Raw genomic sequence first — 16,288 nt, 5'->3', positions numbered from 1 at the left:
CAAGAGACACGTCCGACCATAGTAGGCTAGTATTTTTGTGGAATATCTGATAGGACAGTACAAAGGCTAGGGAGGGTTATTTGTTAATAACAAGTTAATTGTATCGAAATATGCCACGGTTAACTTGTAACACCCTTTGCCTTCAGAACAAACGAATATAATTGATCAGTCTGAAATATAAAAGTAACACCCATGAAATCGCTGGGACAGAAAAGGTGGCATGACGTGCAAACACTGTTAGCCTACATTGTTTCAACACTGCTCCAAGATGTTTCAAACATCTGTTCATGTTCGCAAACTGATTGCGAGCCAGAAAACTGAAACAGATGTGCCCAATGACTGTCGCCCTTCTTCGTACTAAACTAGTAATCGCCCTAATTTGTACAGTAGCGTGGAGTTCTGTTTTTAAAGCATATCCTACCTTTTGGTGGTTATTTTGAGATTCGATACGTTGTTTTGTTTTCTCTGTTCTCTCCCTTACATGTTCAATTCCGTTCCATCCACAGCTCAGTTCACAGCTGCATATTCGGTTCAGAAACGCCCTACCACTTCTCCCCCAGGAAGAAAGCTGACAATGACTCATTGAACGAGTACAAGCAAGAATTGGCGCTCGGCTTCTACACCTGAAACACACTTTATGTTACTGTAAACCATGTTTATAATCCACTATAAATGTGCTTTGCGATAATAATCATTTTCACTTAATAGTTTGCCCACACTCATACAATTCTAAATGGCTTTACTCACATTTAATTTGTTCGCACTTTGTTTTTGCACAGGGATATTGCCATGGTTTTTAAACTTTATGCTACGGCACCTGGCTATTTGTTATAATATTCATTGAACCTTTTTACTTCACCTTGGCATGTCAATTTGGCAAAGATCGTACTTTTTTGTAGATGTTGCTTCCCAGAGCCATATACAGTATTTAGAGAGTTTAGTTTCAGTTTGAAGTTTTAATGTCATTTGCACAAGTACAGTGAAATGCCTTTCTTGCAAGCTTTAAACCCAACAATGCAGTAATCAATAACAATGTAATACTAAAAAGAACATAGGGTAGAACAAAAACACAAGAATTAAAAATAAGAGGAACACGAGAAATGTAGTAATACGTTGTTTTGTTGTACCATATTTACAATGTGCAGTGATACTGGAGTGATGGAAGCTAGAGGTACAGTACATTACCAAAAGTATATGGACACCGGCTCGTCGAACATCTCCTAAAAAAATTATGAGCATTAAAATGAAGTTGGTCCCCCCTTTGCTGCTATAACAGCCTCCACTCTTCTGGGGAGGCTTTCCACTAGACATTGGAACATTGCTGCGAGGACTAGGGCCATTTTTGCTCCTAGATGTCTCCACTTCACATTAACAGAACTTACAGTTGACTGGGGCAGATCTAGCAGGGCAGAACTTTGACGAACTGACTTGTTGGAAAGGTGGCATCCTATGACGGTGCCACAATGAATGTCACTGAGCTCTTCAGTAAGGCCATTCTACTGCCAATGTTTGTATATGAAGATTGCATGGCTGTGTGCTCAATTTTATACACGTGTCAATAACAGCTGTGACTGAAATAGCCGAATCCACTAATTTGATGGGGTGCCCACATACTTTTGTATATATAGCGTATGTATAGGGGTAAGGTCACTAGGCATCAGGATAAATGATAAACAGAATACCATCAGCGTATATGATGAATGTACTGTATGTGAGTTGGTGTGCGTGTGTGTAGAGGCAGTATAAATGTATGTGTATATTATGTGTGTGAGAGCAAATTATGAAGTGAGTGTTTGTGTGTGTTTTGGAGTATTGGTGTGTGTGAGTGTGTAGGGCCCTGTGAGTGTGTAGGGGGGCCCTGTGAGTGTGTAGGGCCCTGTGAGTGTGTAGGGCCCTGTGAGTGTGTAGGGCCCTGTGAGTGTGTAGGGTCCTGTGAGTGTGCATAGAAACAGTGCAAAAATAAGAATGACATACAAAGGTCAACTCAGATAGTCTGTGTAGGCGTTCTGTTAGCTATTTAGTTAGCTATTTAGCAGTCTTATGGCTTGGGGATAGAAGCTGTTCATGAGCCTGTTGGTGTCAGACTTTATGCACTGGTATCGCTTGCCATGCGGAAGCAAAGAGAACAGTCTATGGCTTGAGTGGCTGGAGTCTTAATGATTGTCTCGGCCTTCTTTTCACACCGCCTGATTTTGAGGTCTTTCCAGACGATCAGTTACATAGCGTTGTAACTATATTCCCCACATAATGTTAACGTGGAGCCAACATGGCTGCCATAGAATGTTGTAGTGTCGTATTAATGCATCATATTGCAGAAACTGCATTGCCAAAAACTCTCCAAATTCATGTCTCTGCTATCATCTAGTGGTTGCAATTTGGAAACGCAGTTATTCCTCTTACCACTGACTACAATACCCAGATTTCTCCAACTGCTTATTCCGGTATAATGAAATTTCCCATCGTGCCTTTCGAGATTCGTCTGGTTCTAGTTGCAGTCGTTTCTGTTGTTTTTGTAGGGAGCCATTGATCGGTAGAATTTCGAGATGGCATCTGACGGACCGCCGGGGACCGAACCTATCCCCTCCGACTTGGGGAGCTCTGTGGCGGCCCTCAATACATGGACCAACCCAGAGCTTCAAGCCAAGCTAGGCGAGCTAGGCGCACCCAACATGGGTAAGAAGCCGAAGTCGGAGCAGCAGGCTTCGGCTGGGACGAATGCGTGCATTGTGTGTAGCTAGCCTGCTAGCTACTATAGCTTGTTGCTAACAGGTTATCCAGAGTTCCGCGGCAAGTTAGCTAGCTACATAGCAGGCCTTCGTGGAATTAAATGAGAGTGTAAATGATCAGCTCGTTACCTACACAATTACTATATTACAAGTTTGTTCACCACCTCTGCGAAGATAATTTTGCTTACGAATGTCTATTCGTTAGCTAGCGAACTAGTCAATTTGATTGATAGCTAACAGCTAATCACTCGGGTGTTTAATAACTGATAATCTAAAGTGATACTTGATAGTCGCGCACGAGTCGTTGTCAGCATCCGTGCGTGAACGACTAAGTTGAATTTAAACGTATTTCATTTGTAATTAAATCATTGTTGGTTGTTGTCCTATGTTAGTTATAGTGTTCATTGTTGGTTTACAGTTATTATTTCCCTCCTTCCTCAGGTCCCAGAGAGGAGATGCTGGACAGGCTTAAGGGATACATGATGCAGGTCAGTTGTATGTGTATGTGTTCACGTGTGTTAGTGCATGTGTGAGAGGGTGAGTGGAGTGTACTTCATCTGTCAATATGATCCATTGATCGGTGTGTATCTTGTGTTTCCCCCCACTCAGACTGGAATGATGCTCAGCAAACCCAACCTAGGGAGTGATGATAAACCTATGACCCCGCAGGTCAGCACCAACCGACCCTATAAGGTTTTTAGACAGTCTAATCGAATCTCATTCTTACATTTCATCACTGAGATTATTTAGCTATAAACTCTGTAGTAGTTCATCAATCTGTCATGAACAGGACCAGGAGTTTTACCTTGACTGTGTGATCTGACCAGGAATACGTTTTCCTGGTTCTCACATGGTCCAGGAAAAAACACTTACTGTAATCGAAAACAACTTCACCAGCTTTCTTTCCTTCCTCCCCCCAGATGCCAGGAATCCCCCCCATGCCCCCGATGCCCATGCCCCCCATGCCTCCTGGAATGGGTATGCTCCAGGCGATGAGCATGATGGCAGGTGGACCCCCACCACCAGGGATGCGTATGGGCATGGAGCCTCCAGGCATGCCCCCCGGCCTCTCCCAGGAGGACCAGCTGAAGATGGTGCAGCAGAGGGCTGCCATGATGATGCAGCACGAGGAGAGGGCCAAGCAGCAGGTACGATCTTGGCCTGCATTCAGTAAGCCTCTTGGAGTAGCCGTGCTGGTCTAGGATCAGTCTTGTAGATTATAAAATTTGAAGAGTGTATGGACAGATAAGACCTGATCCTAGACTCGAGTAGGATGGTGAATTGTCATATACACCCCATAGGTGCAGTGAAATGTGTTGTTTTACATGGTCGGCCATAGTACCGCGCCCCTGGAGCAAATTAGTTTTAAGTGCCTTGCTCTAAGGCACACCGACAGATTTTTCACCTTGTCAGCTCAGGTATTCAAACCAGCGACCTCTCGGCTACTGGCCCAACGCTCTAACCGCTAGGCTACCTGCCACAAGTGTATGGCCTCAGACCCCCAAACATGGTCCCACATTGTGCCCTGGGTTTTACCTGAGTAAGGAAATACTCCAGGCCTTAGTTGTAATGTAGTCTGCCTTCTATTGCAATGGGAAGGAAGAGGAGTTCTGGTCTAGATTTACCATTTTGTGTGTATATATTTCAGGGGGAGTCCCGTGCTATGGAAGAGCACATGAAGGAGCAGGAACTTCTGGAGCAGCAGAAAAGGGTAGGACCTGGAGGAGACTGATTTTCATGTCTTTCTCCCATTTAAATGATTTGTCAGTAGTGTTGTCACAACCAATCCCAAAGTTATCATACAGCTGCTTTACCTTGCCTGGAAATTGAAACATATCTCTCTCCTCTTTCTCCTCCCTCCATGTCTCCTCTCCTTCCTCCATGTCTCCTCTCTCCTCACTCCATGTCTCCTCTCTGTCAGGCGGCGGTGATGCTGGAACATGAGAGGCAGCAGGAGCTGGCTAAGAGGCAGCATGGAGGACCAGGGCCCAGGATGTCTGACCCAGGGTCACGACCACCTGGCATGATGCCCCCCATGATGAGAGGTCAGTCCCTGGCCTGCCATCAACACTAAAATGTCAATCCTAACTTCCAATACAACTTTGTCTCTCAAGGGGGATTGATTTGTCTACAGCGCACACTTTGTAGACCGCATATACTCACACATAGTCACCCATATTGGCTTAACACAGTCACTATCCCAATCTAAACATATCCAATGCATTCCTTTCTATTTTTAAGAACGGTGTGAAGGCTGTTAAGTCTGTAAAGCTGTTGTGTTGACGGTGACACACACCTGGTACATTGGTGTCAGTTGAGATCTGGGTGTTGTTGTAGGTGTGAACCCTGGTGGAATGAACCCCCTCCCCCTGGAATGAATCCCCCCCCTCCTGGAATGAATCCTGGTGGAATGAACCCACCTCCTCCTGGAATGTCCATGATGCATAGCCAGAGACAGAGAGTTCCCCCTCCACCTGGAGAGGACGCCAGAGAGGTACGAACCACAGTGTTTCCCCCGCCGCTGCTTAATCGTTGCCGCACTCCAAAAGATATAATCAAATATTATTTTTGTTGTTGTTAGAAAATTATTTTCACGGTGGTTATTTTTTCAGTGTACATTTAAACAACTAAAACCAGATATAATGTATGTCGAAAAGATAATGGAGCTATATATTTTTAAACGCGATCGTCTTTGAAAATTAACAATCACCAAAATAAAAATTTGGCCGTTAGGGAGAATCTAAAATTCCAAAAATGTCATGGCATGGGGCCCCCATTGATTTTGTTATCGTCTTTGAGTCACTCAGACGGCATAATAACACAGGATAAGCCATGGCAGAATACAATTGCATCCGTCTAATCTCTGTATTCCTGGTGTTGTGTGTGGCAGGTGTGGCAGGGAGAGGATGTGGGTGTCGGTCCTAAGATTCCCCAGGCTCTGGAGAAGATTCTTCAACTGAAGGAGATCAGACAGGAGCAGCTCGGCGCCACCCCCACAGGTCAGAACCTGGAACTACACACTGGAGGAATGAATCATGGCCTGTATTTGTAGTAGGATCAGTTTAGCTTTTTAGGATCATAATTAATAGATCAGAACTCATACTTTAAGACGCTTTGTGAATAAATGCACCGAGAGTGCCTGATATCATCCCAATGGAACTACTGCAGTCTTAGTAATATTGTCCTGGGTTAAGAGCCCTGTTGGACCTTGACCTGACCAGTGAATGTTCTCTGTGTTTTCTATTTTCCAGAAGAGGAGGAGGAGGAGAGCCCAGAGATGGAGATGAACAACTCTTCCGCTGCCGTCCTGTCTGAGACTGAAGAGGACGACGGTTCTCTCTCTAAGAAAGACGTGAGTGTTCTATTAATTCCCCTCATCCCACCCTTTTTGGTTGAAACTCAATTGTGTTTCCTTGATTGCTCGTGTCCTCTCGCCTCCTCAAAATGTATCGGAGGATAATGTCCAAGGGGAGGAACCTTGGATATTTTCCTCCAATGTGTTTTGAGAAGGGTGCGAGGGGAGAGGCCATGAAGAGTCAAGAAAAGACTGTTGAGATTCATCCTGTTACTCCTGAAGCTCAGAGGGTCAAGTTGGCATGACTCGTATTGATAACCTGCTTGATAGGGAAGCTTCTGTTTCAATCTACATAAGCTCTTAGAGGCATGAGGAGTAGGAAACGGTGTCAGTTAGCGCTGGGCGATGTGGCCAAAATATTATATTACGGGATTTAAAAAAATATATATATTTGATGGTATTTTTAGTTTTTGAATAATAAAAGTTGTACATTTGCTTTATGAGTAGTGAGCGATCCCAGGGTGCTTTATGAGTAGTGAGCGATCCCAGGGGGCTTTATGAGTAGTGAGCGATCCCAGGGTGCTTTATGAGTAGTGAGCGATCCCAGGGTGCTTTATGAGTAGTGAGCGATCCCAGGGTGCTTTATGAGTAGTGAGCGATCCCAGGGTGCTTTATGAGTAGTGGGCGATCCCAGGGTGCTTTATGAGTAGTGAGTGATCCCAGGGTGCTTTATGAGTAGTGGGCGATCCCAGGGTGCTTTATGAGTAGTGGGCGATCCCAGGGTGCTTTATGAGTAGTGGGCGATCCCAGGGTGCTTTATGAGTAGTGAGCGATCCCAGGGTGCTTTATGAGTAGTGAGCGATCCCAGGGTGCTTTATGAGTAGTGAGCGATCCCAGGGTGCTTTATGAGTAGTGAGCGATCCCGGGGTGCTTTATGAGTAGTGAGTGATCCCGGGGTGCTTTATGAGTAGTGGGCGATCCCAGGGTGCTTTATGAGTAGTGGGCGATCCCAGGGTGCTTTATGAGTAGTGAGCGTTCCCAGGGTGGCAACACGTATATCTTCTAAGTGATTTCAATGAGTCTTTATTCACTCTGATTGTTTTATATTGTTCAATTCAACTTCAACCAGTACACATTTCAGCACTTTTATGATTTCTGCATTTCCTGCAGTCATATTGGTGGAAAAAGTACCCAGTTGTCATACTTGAGTAATTTTCTATTAACGTATCTTTACTTTTACTCAAGTTAGTGAGTCACCCAGTAAAATACTACTTGAATAAAAGTATTTGGTTTTAAATATACTTAAGTATCAAAGTAAATGTAATTTATAAAAAGTCAAAAGTAAAAGTATAAACAATTTCAAATTCCTTATATTAAGAAAACCAGATTGTACCATTTTCTTTCTTTTTAAGTTGACGGATAGCCAGTGGCACACTCCAACACTCAGACATGATTTACAAACAAAGTATTTGTGTTTAGTGAGTCCGCCAGATCAGAGGCAGTAAGGATGACCAGGGATGTTCTCTTGTCAAGTGTGTGAATTAGACCATTTTCCGTCCTGCTAAGCATTTAAAATGTAACGAGTACTTTTAGGTGGCAGGGAAAATGTACAGTATTTTCTTTAAGAATGTAGTGAAGTAAAAGTTGTAAAAAATAGTAAAGATACCAAAAAAAGTACAAATACTTAAAAGTACTACTTAAGTACTTTACACCACTGCTCAGTTGAGATTTCCACACTGCCATGTAGAGCTGCACGATATGGGCAAATAATCTAGGACTTATTCTTATTTTTAACCAAATGTTGCAATTGCGATTGGACTTGTGATTTAGAGCAAAACTCATGGGAATATAATGACTATTCTATAGTTAGCATATAATAGTGGGCACTTTGAATACAGTTGTTTGAGATGACAATTTATAAAAATGTCAGGGAGGAGTTATTGTGACAGCTTAGGAACTAAATTGTTGATAAGTGTGCAAATTGCATGTTTTTTTCTTAGCTACTTGATATAGCTAACATATTCTTGCTTTGCATATTCCTCTTTGATTTAGAAGATACTGTTGCACAAACAGCATGTTGATTTAGGTCTACACCATCACTGGTATTATCAGGCTGTATTAGCTAGCTACGTTTGCTCTGACTCGGTACATTTGTTAGCTAGCTACGTTTGCTCTGACTCGGTACAATTGTTAGCTAGCTAGCTTTTATCATTAGTGGCTAACAATTAGTGTCTCACAAGATTTAGGGCAACCTGCTAAAAAAATACAAACTAGCTGTTTGCTGATGTAAGAAACACAAAATAATAGTGTCATTATAGAACACTGGTGGTTTTATATTAAGAAGTAAAGTGAAAACAGCATTGTTGTCGTCAACATTGTTACATTTGCTGCATTGACCATGCAGACTGAACACAGGTTGAGGAACATCAAATGTGCTCCTTGAATGATGGAGTGGGACTGGGTCTGTGTGGAAAGTGGCACGGAGAGAGAGTGGAGAGGGATGACTCGGGTAGCGAAGTAAACTATAAAAATGGACGTCACACAAGGCATATCACATTTAACAAACCAAACATTCAAATACCGGTATAGAAGGTAAAGTAAGGACCCTAAAATACGGTATACCGCCCAGCCCTAGTTTCAGTTATTAGCATTTTCATTCTCCCTCTTGCATTCTCCCCTTCTCAGAAAAATCGTAAGCGCAGGAACCGTAAGAAGAAAAACAAGAAGAGGCGTGAGCAGGAGAAGAGGGAGCACGCGGAGGAGAAGAAAGAGGAGGATGGAGAGAAGGAGAAAGAGCCTGAGGTGGAGATCGAGTATATTACAGAGGAACCGGAGATCTACGATCCTAACTTCATCTTCTTCAAGAGGATCTTTGAGGCCTTCAAGGTGAGGGCCTCCATTTTAGATATTGGCTTTATGGTTCTTTATGAAACATCTTTCAAAACATCCTAGAGATGTGTCCAGTGTTATTGTTCATATTTAGTGTTTTAATGGCCCGAGAATTAAAGTAAAATCACATCAGGTTCAATGTACCCACCAGTTCTCAGCGCAGTAGTTTCAAGAACCTCTGAACAAGCATGAAAAGTGAATAATTATGTTGTGTTGATTTAAGGATGGAATCTGTTTGCGCGTTTAGTCTTTTGCTAACAGTTCTAATGAACTGTGTTTGTCCATCCCTCTCTCAGCTGACTGATGACGTGAAGAAGGAGAAGGAGAAGGAACCGGAGAAGGAGCCGGCTCCTGCTCTAATGAGGAAGAAGGGATTTGAGGAGGAAAAGAAAGACAGCGACGACAGTGACGACGTTAGTATTCATCTCTCCTCTACATTCTCTCCATTCCTGAGCTTGGATGAAAAAATACTTCTCAAACAGGAGTGTTTATATGCTGAGTCGTCCCAATTCTCTACCCTAATGCCCTCAGTAGTGTGCACTTGTTGACTTCCCTTTGTGGAGGAAAGGTGAACGATTGGGACACAGAAAGAGTGTCATCTTCCAGTGCTCTCTCTCTTGAAGTGTTGACCTTGGAAGTTATCCTCGTGGTCATTCCTCATGTGTGTGTGTGTACAGGAGATCAGACCAGATGTTCCCAAGATGTCTAAGAAGAAGCTGAGGAGAATGAACAGACTAACTGTGGCTGAACTCAAACAGGTAATACATTTACCTGCTTTTTAAGAGTTAGAAATTCTAGCTCCTGTGTATTGATGAAGTCGGTGTAGAAGTTGTTCTGTACCTAACACTTTACTCATGAACGCTTGTCTATATGAGCTGATTCAGTTTGTGTGGGTGGTCACCGGAGATGTTTTAAAAGGAGATTGATAGAGATCTGTGTCCGATGTTGATTTTGACCCGTCCTCCTCCAGTTGGTGGCGCGTCCTGACGTGGTGGAGATGCACGACGTGACGGCGCAGGAACCCAAGCTGCTGGTGCACCTGAAGGCCACCAGGAACACGGTGCCCGTCCCCCGACACTGGTGCTTCAAGAGGAAGTACCTCCAGGGCAAGAGGGGTATCGAGAAGCCCCCTTTCGAGCTGCCAGAGTTCATCAAGAGGACAGGCATCCAGGAGATGAGAGAAGCTTTACAGGAGAAGGTATATGGCTCTGTCCAATAGAGGGGTACCAGAGAAGCTTTACAGGAGAAGATAGATGATTCTGTCCAATAGAGGGGTAGTAGCACCAGACAGTAGGCACAAGGAGGCACTGGCTGGTGGTTCCAGCTGGAAAGGTGGGTGGGTTCCAGCTGTTAACACCATGTTCATCTCCCTAGTTTTTGGCTAGCATGAGGAGAATGACCGCTTTTAAAGTATACAAACATGGCCTGTGTATTTTTCTGTTTCATGCAGCGTTTACTTCAAGTTCATTACAAAACATCAATAAATAACACACATCCGTTAAATATTTGTTCCATGAACAGCTGTATAAAATAGAGCAGTGCAACACGTTGTCAGAAGTCACACTGAAGGCCGTGGTACTCTGCTTACAGGAGGATGCCAAGACCATGAAGACCAAGATGAGGGAGAAGGTGCGTCCCAAGATGGGCAAGATCGACATCGACTACCAGAAGCTCCACGACGCCTTCTTCAAGTGGCAGATGAAGCCGAAACTCTCCATCCACGGTGACCTCTACTACGAGGTAAGGATGTCTGACTGCTCAATGGAGGACTCCACTGTATACAGCACCTAACATCAGAAACTCTACTCCTACTTCCTGTTGATTGATTGGACCTTGAATGGAATAATCAGGGCTGTAATCGGTGGTTGGTTTGGGTTTCCCTCAATACCTCCTTGTTGTTGGGTCTTGAATCAACAGATGGTAGTCGGTGTACTCTGCTCTGGTGAATTATTGCTAGGAATTAAATGTTGATTCTTACAATCTGTGTTTCTCTCGCTCTCCCTCGCTGCAGGGGAAGGAGTTTGAGACGAGGCTGAAGGAGAAGAAGCCAGGCGACCTGTCAGATGAGCTGCGTATTGCTCTGGGCATGCCCGTTGGACCGGTCAGTTTTTCAGCGTCATCATTTTCCCAATGTTTTTATTATCCCACTTCTACATTCACTCTGCTGTGGAAGCCTACGATCCCACTACCACCTTTAATGTTACTGATGGACGACTTTATAATTCTGCTTTGTTTTTATTGAACTGTAATCATTCATATTGCTGAAGCACCATGGTCTTGTCGCTAAAGTTGTTTTCCCCCCTCCTGTGTAGAACTCCCACAAGGTTCCCCCTCCCTGGCTGATCGCCATGCAGAGATACGGCCCCCCTCCCTCCTACCCCAACCTCAAGATCCCCGGGCTCAACTCGCCCATCCCCGAGGTAAGCCTGCCTTAACGCAGACACGGGGCTCCATTCAGTCCGTAGCCCTGAAGAGCTGCGCTAGAAATGTGAAGCCGTTGTTCCAGAGAACACACGCTAGACTTTTAACATTGAAACATTAACACACTACATCGCAGATCTTCAGCGCTACGGATCGAATCAAGCCCATCTGCTTTAACAGTTTGTGTCCCCCTGTATTGTGTCCCCGGGAGACTTTTTCCAATGTAATAAAAGTGTTTATACTGTATTGTGAAGCTTATTACACTGAGACTTTTATTGACCCCCCCCACTCTCCTGTTGTCTCTCTCTCTCTCAGAGCTGTTCGTTCGGTTACCATGCTGGTGGTTGGGGGAAGCCTCCTGTAGATGAGACAGGAAAGCCTCTGTACGGTGATGTGTTCGGGACCAACGCCGTTGACTTCCAGGTGAGGTCTTCCTCACACCCCTGCCCGATTCCCCTCATATACACCATACACCCTTAATTTACCATACAACACCACCGTACCCCCCACTGCCACACATTGCTATATCTGACCCACCAGCTGTCTGCTTTGGGCCAATGGCCTGTTAACTATTGTCCTATTGTCTACATGTCTGTGTGTAGGCTAAGGCGGAGGAGGAGGAGGTGGATCGTACGCCATGGGGAGAGCTGGAGCCTTCAGACGAGGAGTCTTCCGAGGAAGAGGAGGAGGACGAGAGTGATGAGGAGAAGCCAGATGAAACCGGCTTCTTCACACCGGCAGACAGGTAGACGAGTCATTAACTGACTGTTTTAAACACATCAAGTTGACATGGACTTGAAACGAACCAGGCTCTCTCTTCTGTTGGATCAATAAGCCGTTGGTCACGTGGAACAAATTACCGGTTGCCATTTGTAGTGGGTTGTGTGTGTTGTCTTGAATACAGTGATCAGTGGTTTATTAACTCTGAGCCTGTGTGTGTGTGTTCCAGTGGTCTGATCACTCCAGGAGGCTTCTCGTCGGTACCTGCTGGTATGGAGACTCCAGAGCTCATTGAGCTGAGGAAGAAGAAGATTGAGGAGGCTATGGACGGGTGAGTGTGTGTTGCCAGGAATAGGTTGTGTGACTATTCACTAATATTTAATTTGTGAGTGTGTGTCGTTTTACTGTATTGTGAGTGTTTGTAACATGCAGCTCTGTGTGTGTGTGTAGGGAATGAGACTCCTCAGCTGTTCACGGTGCTCCCAGAGAGGAGAACGGGCTCTGGAGGAGCAGCCATGATGGCATCCACACACATCTACGACGTATCGGGGGTAAGGACAATGGCAAAAACACTGTGTCTGGATAAAGTCGCCCTATCAGAGATCACTACTAAACCTACCACATCCCAACCACTGGGGTGTAGGCATGTTAATACTCGTACCAAAAACACAACCCATAGTTAGTCCCTTACTCATACATACGCAGAGCATATTTCACTAACAATCACATACATACGTGTACGCACTGGTACTCAAACACATAGCCTCTAGCTGTGTGCAGGCTGGACGGGTAGACTTCCAGTCATTGCACAAACGCTAGTTACCATCGGCTCGCGAAACTACGTCTAACTTTCTTGTAAACCGCACGCGGAGACATACAAATGGTATCCATGAGTTGATCTGACTCTGGGGAAGTAGAAGATTCATTGCCATCTCTTTAAACACACCTTCATGGATGTACACTCATACACTTCTCTACACCTACATGACCCACATACACACTAACTCCCCTATTCCCCACTTTAGGCCAAAAGCAGTACACTACAGGGAATAGGGAACGGTTTCAGATGAGCTTCTTTGTCTCCCGTCTGACTCTCCTCCTCCTCAGGCCATGGCGGGTCGTAAGGCGGGCGGAGGCCAGGAGTTCCAAGGGGTAGAAGTGGCTCTGGCCCCAGAGGAGCTGGAGCTGGACCCCATGGCCATGACCCAGAAGTACGAGGAGCACGTCAGGAACCAGGAGGCCCAGGTGGAGAAGGAGGACTTCAGCGACATGGTGGCCGAGCACGCCGCCAAACAGAAGGTGACCCTGAGACACTGTAACTGTAGTGGCCATTTGTTACAGTACAAAACATATAGCTATGGTGCAAAACAGTTTGGCTACAATGTTCACTAATGAATACAACCCGGCTCCTTATGATTTGTTAGGTCTTGTAATTGTTTACCACATCCCCCTTTCCTGATCACATTTCTACTCCTCCAGGACACTCGTGCTCAGACTAAAGCAGATATGACAGTCAGAGAAAGCTCTTCCAGCTGTAACTTGTACTAGGCTAGTCTGTATACACACAGTAATGAGGAGCTAGAAAGCCCCGGGGTGAATCTGAGTGGTGTGTTCTTGTATCTTCATGTCCTGTCTCCTCGTCTCAAAACACATTGTGGGAGAAAGTCAGTGGTTCCTCCCCTCAGACCTTCTTCTCCAATGCTTTATGAGAAGGATGCGAGGAGTCATCCTGGTTAATTATTGCTATAGTTTAGTATTAGCATGAAATGTATTCTGCCAATTGGGGCCGAGATGAGGGTAGGAGAATGATGGTATGCACTGTGTTGGAAAGGCTCTTTCTCCAGTCCCATATGTGGCAGAATAAATGAACACTAGATGTGAAGATTAGGATCTGATTTTAGCCATTGTTAGTTGAGTGATTTAATCCTATTCAAATGTAATCTGAAACTTTTAGGATTTGTTCTATTTATTTTTTTATCCACTTTCATAATAGCCATTATTGCAAAGTCTTACTTTTTTTTCTCTTGTTGAAATGTGCTCTCTGCTTCTGAATATGGCCGCCCTGGGATAGCAGGGTTTTCAGAGTGAAAGCAGTGTGCACATTCCTCCCTTCTTCCTTTTTCTCAGCCCTGCAACATGTTGTGACGGGGTTGGAGTCATATGCCACTTTCACTAAGAGGAGAAGGTTTGATTGTACAGTGTTAGCCTTGTATGACAATATTAAGACTTTTCTTCTCCATTTCTCTCTCCACCCCACAGCAAAAGAAGAGGAAGGCCCAGCCTCAGGACACACGAGGAGGTGCCAAGAAATACAAGGAGTTTAAGTTTTAGACCACCAATAACACACCAGGAGGAAATGGGAAGAGAGGACAGGCCGAACAAGACGAGCTCAGATTTGAACCCACACAAAACCATCCGTTAATACAGTTGTCTTTTCCTCTTAATGACAATGATAATACGCGTCTGGCTGGACTGGGGCAAATTCCATTACAATTCCAGTCCATTTTGGAAAATAAAGCAAATTCCAATTTTCATAATTGAAGAGAATTGGAATGTTTGTACTTCTGGAATTGAAATGGAATTGAGCCCAACCCTGGTGTTCTGGAGAACCGTTGCCAGGTCTCCACTGTAGGCAGAATTTATATAACCCATCTATTCTGTCCTGTGTGACTACTTTCCATGTAGCTGTGCTTTTCTCTTTTTGTAAATAAAAGACTCCATGTCAATCAAATCTATGGATCCAAATGGTTAATACATTTGAGGGCTAATTGTTTTTCCCTAGGCCACGTGACCCGAAATCACCCATCCCCCACCAATAAGTAACATTGTGAGGGGGGAAAGGCTATAGTAATGACTTAAATTATCTAAAGCTTTAACACGGTGCAGATACATGGCTGTGTGAAGTCATACCTAGCATGACGAACCATGAGCTAACCTCGTATACCCCCTGACCAAGTCAAGGCCACAGCTATGCTGACATAACAACAAGGTGTAGTTCTGGGTTAATCCACCAGGGGCTGACGGAGGATCCAGTGTGACAGTCACCTGACGTCTGGGAAACACTCACTGTGCCCTAAATAACTGATAGCAGTAACCATATGCTGACTCAGTCACTGGTACACACACAATGAGGCTCCACTGCACCATAATGCCTGGCAGGCTTTCTGCAACACTATTCCAGGATTTGTCATCCTAGCGTATGGTAGCCTATTACAACCTCGAAGCCACTTTGTAAAAACATGACTATGTATTACGTAATATATGCCATTTAGCAGACGCTATAATCCAAAGCGATTTAGTCATGTGTGCATACATTTGACGTATGTGTGGTCCCGGGAAAGGATCGTACAGCCCATGCTCCACCAAGTCAACCATACAGGACCACATCGGCTAGTCCACTTGAAATACAGGCATTTGCTAAATGACCACCATGTGCAGTGCATTCGGAAACTATTCAGAACCCCTTTTTCTACATTTGGTTAAGTTACAGCCTTATTCTAAAATGTATTCAATTCACTTTTTCCCTCATCGATCTATACACAATACCCCATAATGACAAAGTGAAAACAGGTTTTTACAAATGTTGTCAAATTTATAAAATAAAACTGAAATACATTATTTACATAAGAATTCAAACCCTTTGCTATGAGACTCAAAATTGAGCTCAGGTGCATCCTGTTTCCAGATGTTTCTATAATTTGGAGTCCCCTTGTGGTAAATTCAATTGATTGGACATGATTTGGAAAGACACACACCTGTCTATATAAGGTCCCACAGTTGACAGTGCATGTCAGAGCAAAAACCAAGCCATGAGGTCGAAGGAATTGTCCGTAGAGCTCCGAGACAGAAGTGTGACGAGGCACAGATCTGGGGATGGGTACAAAAACAATTCTGCAGCATTAAAGGTCCGCAAGAACACGGACTCCATCACTCTTAAATGGAAGGAGATTTCCTAGAGCTGTCTGCCCGGATAAACAGCAATCTGGGGAGAAGGGCCTTGGTCAGGGAGGTGACCAAGAACATGATGGTCACTCTGACAGAGCTCCAGAGTTCTTCTGTGGAGAATCATCCAGAAAGACAACCATCTCTGCAGCAGATGGGAGCTACCCCTCAGTAAAAGGCACATGACCGCCCGCATGGAGTTTGCCAAAAGGTACCTACAGAACTCTCAAGACAAACAAGATTCTCTGGTCTGATGGAACCAAGATTGAAGTCTTTGGCCTGAATGCCAAGCATT

General features: G+C 44.5%; 2 protein-coding genes across 4 annotated transcripts in view; one reads left to right on the top strand and one right to left on the bottom strand.

Annotated features, from left to right (window-relative positions):
- LOC124008520 (calpain-1 catalytic subunit-like) overlaps positions 1 to 577 on the bottom strand; it is a 69,018-nt gene extending 68,441 nt beyond the window's left edge. For all 3 annotated transcript variants that reach the window (XM_046319850.1, XM_046319848.1, XM_046319849.1), the window contains exon 1: positions 422 to 577. The gene's annotated coding sequence lies outside the window, so the exon portion shown is untranslated. The remainder of the gene's footprint in view (positions 1 to 421) is intronic.
- A 1,901-nt stretch (positions 578 to 2,478) lies between these two features.
- On the top strand, positions 2,479 to 14,782 carry LOC124008610 (splicing factor 3B subunit 2-like). The gene is given in 23 exon segments (XM_046320014.1): positions 2,479 to 2,673; positions 3,168 to 3,214; positions 3,336 to 3,395; positions 3,647 to 3,874; positions 4,375 to 4,437; positions 4,648 to 4,771; positions 5,064 to 5,087; positions 5,090 to 5,220; positions 5,617 to 5,725; positions 5,978 to 6,078; positions 8,707 to 8,907; positions 9,207 to 9,323; positions 9,588 to 9,668; positions 9,881 to 10,108; positions 10,501 to 10,650; positions 10,922 to 11,011; positions 11,223 to 11,330; positions 11,647 to 11,754; positions 11,934 to 12,076; positions 12,281 to 12,382; positions 12,503 to 12,602; positions 13,159 to 13,350; positions 14,311 to 14,782. Coding segments are annotated over 23 exon segments (2,709 nt in total). The 5' UTR covers positions 2,479 to 2,543; the 3' UTR covers positions 14,383 to 14,782.
- The last annotated feature ends 1,506 nt before the right edge of the window (positions 14,783 to 16,288 follow it).

This window comes from Oncorhynchus gorbuscha, linkage group LG21 (genome assembly GCF_021184085.1).
Source record: "Oncorhynchus gorbuscha isolate QuinsamMale2020 ecotype Even-year linkage group LG21, OgorEven_v1.0, whole genome shotgun sequence".
Taxonomy (NCBI): Eukaryota; Metazoa; Chordata; class Actinopteri; order Salmoniformes; family Salmonidae; genus Oncorhynchus; species Oncorhynchus gorbuscha.
Note: the sequence above shows the minus strand (reverse complement) of the source record. Positions and strands in the feature narration are given on the sequence as shown.